An 8,100-nucleotide genomic window follows, 5' to 3' on the forward strand; every position below is an offset into this window, starting at 1 on the left:
TACCACATTTTTAAGTCTTACACTTTGCTCTTCAGGTGGTTGGTTTTTTTTTTTATAGAAACTTAAATTGTGTGTGTCCCTGTTTTGAATTTTTTACTTATACATTTAATCTCGTGACAAAGTATCCTGGTCAGTGTTTCACTTACTGCAGCTGAACTAATGATCCTGATTTGCTCCAGAGCTTCGGAGAGGCTCCCTTCGATCTCAGCATCCTCCAAGGAGAAGAGATCCCCCGCCCGGGAAAGGTCCTTCTGTGCCAGAACCAGCCCAAAGAGCTGATGCATGGCTGTGCTCAGCCACCCTCTGAGGGCACCATGGGCATGAACCACTCAGATGGGGACAGGATGGAGACAGTCCTGGCGAGCAGGGATCAATTTAATACGAGGAATAAATCTCGGGTGTATTTCAAGACTTCCTTGGCCCCAATCTAAAAGGAAAAGGGAAAAAAAAAGAGAAAAATTAGCAAATGCATTGACTGTCACATTCCAACTTAGCAAAGGCTTTTAAATGGTGTGTGAAAGCCTCAGACAGGATCTCCTGAACCAGGGACGTCCTCAAGCACATGCACACAAAGTGCATCTTGGAGGACCTTTTAGAATCATAAAATCCCAGAATTCTGGAAGAGACCTAAAAGCCCATCTTGTTCCACCCCCTACCATGGGCAGGGACACCTCCCACTAGCCCAAGTTGCTCCAACCTGGTCTTGGACAATTCCAGGGATGGGGCAGCCACAGCTGCTCTGGGCAACCTGTGCCAGGGCCTCCCCACCCTTCGACTAGAGATTTTTTGCTCTTAAACAACAAATAGCTTGAAACAATACACAGCTTAATAAATAAACTTAAGTTTTTTTCATCTGCATAAATATAACCCGAGCAGGCTGGTGACTGGACCAGCTGACAAGGGTTACAAAACACCTTTCCATGGTCAGCAGCAGAGCAGAGCTCCAGGAGGTGGGTGAAGCCTCTTCCTTTGCTTTTTGGGTTGTTTGTTGTGCCTTGACTCCAGAAAGCCATTATTAGCAAGATGGAGAAGATAACGACTCTCGTTTAGAAAAAAAAACTGGTCCCTTTTGTTGCCAAAACGATTCCTATGGTCATGCAAACGCGAAAGCAGAAAGGAGCTCCTGAGACTGCAAAGCCCGAGGCACAAACAGGCTGGATGGCACAAACCACCCCCCACCCGAGTGCCGGGGATGGTGTGAGCTCAGATCGGGGGTGATGCGAGCTCAGATCGAGCCCATCCTTCTCGCTCTCAGCAAGTCTCAAGTTCAAAAATAAAAGCTGGAAAAGCCACGGGCACAAACTGATGGTTTTACCTGCTCAGGGTTCCCCCAGACCATCCTCGATGATGGGGAAAAGGTGCTCTGGGGACAAAGCCTGACCCTTGGCTTTGCCCTCCTGCCACCCCGGGCAGCATCCGAGGGCACGGCGGGCAGAAAGCTCCGGGCTGGGGTGGCAGGCACTGAACCCGAGGCTGTTCATTGCAGTGCCAGGAGGGAGGCACGTCAGGAATGCAGAATAAAGCAGCCTAAAAGTTACCCATGGCTCTGTCAGGTGACTGCAGGAACCCAAATGCAGAGAGGCCTTATCTCTGAATGAGCTGCTCTGTTTCCAGGGCTAAACACAAAAGCCCGCTCCACTTGAGGGCAGTTGTTTTTAATGGAGAAAACAGAACTCTCTGTGTTGGTGAAAGCTATACTTCCCTGGGAAGGAGGAAAAAAAAACCCCTCGGTAAGCTCACGCTGTTTGAAAGAAAAAGAACAAGTGAACAGACCTGCTACAGAGGAGAATTTCTGGCCAGAGGAATCAATGCTGTCGTTCTGTAACCTTTACATGAGCACAAAAGAGAGGCTGAAGTTTGCTTTGGCTTTTAACATCACTCTCAGAAGCAGCACAACAAAACGTGCCCACGAAATGCAGAGAAATGCTCCAGGGAGGAAGATCCACTGAACCCTCCCTTTGATCAGCTGCTCTGAAACTCAGCAGCCCCTTCCTCAGGATTTGGGCTCCACGATCCTTGTGGGTCCCCTCCAGCTCGGGGTGTTCTGTGATCCTTGGCCTTTGGCAGACTATACTCTGCTCAGTGTGTTTCTGCACGGGAAAGGTCCTGATCTCCACCTGAACAGACATTTTGATGTGGGTTTTATAGACAGCACTAAGGACGGTGCAGAAAATCATTGACTTACCACGAGCTCTTTGAAATGGAATTATAGCAAGTCTTCCTAATGCCTACACTGTGTAACAGTGCTGAAAACACTTCCCTTGCAAAGGCATTAAATTTTTCCTTCAGCATCTCCTTGCTCTCTGCAAGGTTGTGCTGTTTGCTGCTAATGGGCAGCTGGCACTGGGGAGAAGGGAAAACAATCATGTGTCTTATAAAGTGTCATTTTTAATTACCTTTTTTTTTTTTTTAAAGGGTCAGTTTGGATGATTAAATTGCTTCAGGGTTAGGGTTAGGGATGTCCCATCACTTTGAGGCCACCTCACCTCGACTCCACATCACCCACACCTTCCCACGGCCAAAACATGGGGAAGAAAGCAGCAACTCCAGGCAGGAAAAAAGCCTCAGTGTATAACACAGGCCATTTCCACTGGTTCCTGGTGCAGTCCCACATCTAATTCAAAGGTTTGATCAGATTTTCAACACCTCCTTTCCCTTTTCATGACAAGCTGAAAGGGCCACACGTTCCCTGGGCCCTTGAAGCTGTTCCCCTCCAAGGTGAGTGTCTCCACTTGCTGCAGGCACAGCATTCTTACCAAAGCTCCTTATCACAAGCAATCACAATGAAAGGCAGACTGACAGGTTTCAGAGCTTGAAGGGACTGAATTGGTCTGTTTGCAAAATAATTCCCCCAATAATAGAAGATTAACAATAAAAATTCCATGTAAAAGGGCAGTTGGACCTAAGGGCATCCAAAAGCCAATTGAACTTTGAGCTAAAAGGCTGAGTCTCCCAGTTTACCAGGAACTCAGGTCCTGCAGAATGACATTAGAAGGACAGGAAAAAATATCTTTTGAACCAAAGAGGAAGTGAGAGGATAAAAATTTTTATATTTTCAGTGAAGGAAATTCTACAAAAAAAAAAAATTGTTTTCCTTAGCTTCCAAAGAAATGTAAATATGGTTGCCTAATTTTATTTATGAACAAAATCCAACCTTCGGAGAACCGTGCAATAATATTATTAATCTAATTCCATGCTAAGCAACATAAATCAAGGAAAGCTTCACTATATTTAAGGAATTTTAGGAAGCCCAAGCCAGTAGAGTTCACCTTTAGTGAACCTCACAGGATCTCCTGGTTTGCTCACTTGCTGGAGGTGCAGTGAGCTCAGGGATACCCCAAACCCAGGGCACAGCCAGGGCTCCTGAGTGAATCCAACCAACCCAGCACTTCCCAAACCCCCCTGTTCTCTGTGACACTCAGTTTGCCACGGACACCACATGTGGTTCTCCTCCAGTGCTGCAGCACAATTCCCATATGGAGATTCCCGTTCCGTGCTCGGGGGCCAAGCCAGCACAGGTGCCAAAGCTCTTTGGTGAACACAAGGTAAGATTAAAGAAACGTTAAAGAAAGAAAATCAAAAGGTGTAAAACGAGCACCTGGCTCAAAAAAAGGAACTTGAATTACACGGGAGAGGGAAGTGATCCGAGAATTCCCCTTAAATGGAGAGTTTGGTATTGAAGGGTTGGCAGGCCAAAGGTCTTGCTTTACCATGGGGATCTTGGGCAAACCAGAGCCCAGGGCTTTGAGCATCTGTAAAAAGGAAAAGGAAACAATAAAATGCATTTCCTTACCTGGCAGACATGTGTCCATGCTGAGCACACGGGGTTATGGGAAAGGCTTGGGATGTCTCAGAGGAAAGATGCTACAGGAAAGTAGAAGTAAAATAATATCAGAGACTCTTTGCCTTTCCAGCACTGTGTGTGCAGACTGGAAATACACCTCAGGATACACAGGAACACAACTGAGGGTTCTACCAAACAGGGTTTAATAGTTAGGACACAGTCCCATAAAGACCAGGACAGCAGCTCTGCCAAACCCTGGAGGGTTGGGGATGTTCTTCACACGTGGGGTGAACAGAGAAAGGTTTGGACTTGGTTTGGACTTCCATCCTCTCAGAGGGTGGGGAGAAATGTTTGCAACAACTGCATATTTCATTTTATTTTCCTTTTCCATGAATAGGAGGAAGATTAGAATCCTCTCCAAGGAAAACTTGGAATTTGAGACAGAATTCCCTTCTCTTGAAATTCTTCCTCTCCACCTCACAGGAAAAATCTGTTCTGTGGAATTTCTGTCTCAAACAGTTACAGAAGTTTTAATATCACCAAGACTGTTGGACACTTCCTTCCCCCCACCATGCCCACCCAGGGGAACAAAAAAGGCCTGGACATATTTCCAAAAACATTCACATACGCAATTTACGGACAAAATATTACAGATATTTCAGAGAACCTTTCCCCTCCATGTTATAAAAATAAATCTAATTATTAGTGTTTTTGAAAAGCATTTACTCACTAAAACAGAGCACTCTTCCAAAATTTGGAAATAAAGTCCTTACATTTTTCAGTGAAAGAAAAGGATTAAAGATTATATTGAAAGAGCATCATTTCCACACAGGGTGAACAGACTACAGCAGTTCCCATGGGATCAGCTGCACACATTCCAGCTCTTCCCACAAGACATCGTTTCCTACAAGCCTCTTGTTTTCTTTTTCTGTCATGACAGGTTTCCACACTTCATGTCCTGAAATCCCGTGGATGCTGAGCTGGACCAGATGATGACACAATAACTTATGAAGTCTACTAATTAGGCTGGGGGTAAAACTGGGGTTTATTAATGAAACACCTTGCTCAGTCCTGGAGCCGTGGGCTGACCGGCTCTCAACATCCAGCTCTTCCACACAAGGAAGCAGAATCCTTGTGGAGGAACTGCAGAATAATCAGAGGAATTACACAGCCTTTTAGGCTCATCCCTCCCAGCAGAGTTCCAGGGCTGCACCACTCTCACAGCCTGGAATAAGTTCAGTGTCCTCCCAGGCGGGTAAATAACTCCCCCTGTGATAAACTGCCTTGCTCTGCAGGTTCTGTGGGGCAAGGGATGCTTGAAGTGAAGCAGATTTCACACCTCTGAGGCAATTTTGGCTGCATAATCCAGGCAGAACCCACTGATGCAGAGGGGGAAGAATGGACTTAGGAACTTCCCAGCAAACAGATAACTTGATCAATTCTTTATATTATAAATACCTATAAATACAATTTTTTTATAAATACGTGCTGCCAAGACAGCTTTCTGCAGTTTTCAGCACATAAGGAATCCCAAAGGTTTCTGTTTGCCTGCTGTTTCAGCACACACCAATATAACACTTCATAAGACTTAGCATTTTTTAACATCAGGAAGACAGATCTGTCTTGTAAGAGTCCCATGCCTAAATACCTTAATGATATTAAAATATTACACTAAACTAAACAACACGCTGCCAAGATGGAATAAACTGCTTCATAACAAACACCAATTCACTCACTGTCACGGTGGTGCTTTCAAAAGCTGCTCAGTTTTAAGTGTTGCTTAACAGGCTTTTATATCTGTGACATATTTTCAAGACTGTAGTGATGTTACAGAAAAAGAACTCCTTATAACATTTTACAAAGGGAATAATATGTATTTCTGTCTAAAGGGTGAAGGAGGCAGAGCATGAGGGACCACAGGATAGGGTCAGAATACAGGAACCCTGTTATGAAAAATGCCACTGGCAGTGAAAATTGGTTTTTTTGCAATAAATAAATAAATGCACAACCACTGAACCTCAAAGTCTCCTGAAACAGCAGCCACTGAATAATCATTGAACATCCTGAAGTTCCTCCCAGGTACCTGGGAATCCACTCCAGTGTCTCTTCAGCTCACGATTTAATGGGAGCAGGTGTATTCCCAGCATGTCAAAGTCCCCCTAAAGTAAGACATTAATTCTGCAGCACAGGGGACAAAGTGCCCCCGAGTGAGGGGAGGGAAAGGAAACCCATGGGAGCCCCAGGATGATCCAGGAGCACTGCAGGTTCATGTCCAGCTGTCACACACACACACAGAGGCACTGCTTTTCTTTCTGTGGCACTTCCAACATCACTAATACATTTCTACATCCAATAACCACTGAGAACTCAGAGAAAAACCAGCAACAGTCCCACTGTTAATGACTACATTTCCTCAAAAACCTCTTCCATTATTTAATACTTGGATCTGCTGCTCAGTTTCTTCCCATGCACTAATTTATTCATCATTGCAAACGTTACATGAACACACATTAAGTTATTCATACCTCTCAGAAGGGAAACCTCTGAAAACCATTAATAATTGAAGGCAAATTGTCGCTCTTTGGAGAAATTCGGGTGGGATCCATTGCAGTTGTCAGTGCCCCTTCCATCCCCCTGCCTCTGGAATGTGAGGCTGCTGGCACAGCCCTGTCAACCCAACCGTACAGTCTGCTCAGTTACCCTGGAGTTGTCATGTGGAATCAAGCAAACAAATATCTTCTCTCCGTTTTCCCCAACTCCTGCACTCAAAAACAGCTCAGGACTAATTCCTCACCCAGCTTAACTCCAGCAGCAGCTCGAGTGAAAACGCTCCGGGCTCAATATGGAATTTGAATTAGTTAAAAGGATTTATCAACAGCCAGTGGTTACATTCAGTTAATTAATAACCTGCTTAAGAGTAACAAGGAAATTGCAGAAGTTAATATTACTTATGGGGCCTCTTCTCAGAGGCTGGTGGGAAGGCTGGACCCCGTCAGCATCTTTGGAGGAACAGGAGCCAAAAGAAAAGTCGGGAAGGAGCAGGACACTGGAGGAGACACATCCTTTCACCTGACACCCGTTGCAACTCCCCAGCTCCCAGACCTTCAGCCAGCCCTTCCCAGGTGGAACCAGTGCCCAGGACCTGAACACCTCCAAAGCTTGGCAGCTGCAGTGCAGGGATGATTTCTAAGTCATTCCATGGCATTCTGCACACACCTGACTGTGCTTCCCTTCCACATTAACCATGGCTGGATGCTTCTCCCCTTAACTTCCCTCTGCTAAAGAAATCCCAGATTCCCAACAAGTCAGCCCTAACTCAGACCTCCCCTACATCCCAACAGATCCTGTCCTGGCCGTGCCCTCCTGTCCTGGGAGGGCACAGGAGCAAAGCCACCCTGGGAGTGCCCCAGCACTGACATTTTTCTAATAACAGCCAAAGAAATATCAAACAAACCAACTCACAAGGGCCAAGTGGAAGGTCAGGCACTCTCAGCCAACTGCTGGGAGAAAGGAAAGGCTGTTTGCCCAGAGATAATGAGGAGAAATGTTTGTACCATTCTTGTCAGGCCTTTTTTAATATTAAAAGAACTTCTAAACCACACAGTTTTAAAAGATCTGCTCCCCAGAATACACAGTCAGCCACATCAGTCCTCAACTTCGAGGGCAGTTCCTCCAAATAGCTTTTTTGCTCCTGTTCATTGCACCACAGCCTCTGAACCAAATACAGAATTAATGGGGGGTGAACACATTCTTTTAATGATGTTAAGTCATTGCTGTTGTTCTTTAAGTAAAATGCAATTGTGTGTTCTCTACAGCTTCCCTTTACCTTAGTAAGTACAAGGAGGGCACAGCTGGCTTCTCTCCTACCCTTGTGAGACTGTAAAAAAATTGAGATAATAGCAGAACATCAATATTCTCACTCTAAAAATCGTGTTCCAAACAAGAGATTTTAAAATAATAAATTTCAAAGGGCAGCACGATCTGGGAGAACATAAATGAGAGGCTTGGATTTTACCTCTGCATCCGGTAACCAGTCAAGTCATTGTAGAGCAGGAATTAAGAGGTTCATTCCTTTGCTCACTGCAAGTCTCCTTTTGACTTTATTAGCAACCAAAATCACCCAGAGGTTGTGGATTCCCCATCCCTGGAAGTGTCCAAGGCCAGGTTGGACGGGGCTTGGAGCAACTTGGGATGGTAGGTGGTGTCCCTGCCCAGGGACTTGGCTGAGCTTTAAAGCCTTCATTGAAATAATAAGACAAACCAAGATATTATAATAATAAAAAGACTCATATGCATTTTTCACTAGCTGAAAAAGG

At 45.2% G+C, this 8,100-nt stretch overlaps 1 protein-coding gene across 3 annotated transcripts in view; it reads right to left on the minus strand.

Moving 5' to 3' along the window:
• The window catches only part of VEPH1 (ventricular zone expressed PH domain containing 1), a 61,124-nt gene extending 54,513 nt beyond the window's left edge, over window positions 1-6,611 (minus strand). For 2 of the 3 annotated variants that reach the window (XM_017831412.1, XM_017831410.1), the window contains exons 1-3: window positions 6,310-6,611; window positions 3,794-3,864; window positions 147-427 (exon numbers count right to left, since the gene is read on the minus strand). In XM_017831412.1, coding sequence (XP_017686901.1) covers window positions 147-284 — 138 coding nt within the window. In that variant the 5' untranslated portion in view covers window positions 285-427; window positions 3,794-3,864; window positions 6,310-6,611. Of the gene's footprint in view, window positions 1-146; window positions 428-2,185; window positions 2,342-3,793; window positions 3,865-6,309 lie in introns of those variants that run through there. The other variant, XM_017831411.1, reaches the window with a different exon arrangement.
• Between the last annotated feature and the right edge of the window lie 1,489 nt (window positions 6,612-8,100).

Source organism: Lepidothrix coronata, unplaced genomic scaffold (genome assembly GCF_001604755.1).
Source record: "Lepidothrix coronata isolate B3197 unplaced genomic scaffold, Lepidothrix_coronata-1.0 Scaffold190, whole genome shotgun sequence".
NCBI classification, from domain to species: Eukaryota; Metazoa; Chordata; class Aves; order Passeriformes; family Pipridae; genus Lepidothrix; species Lepidothrix coronata.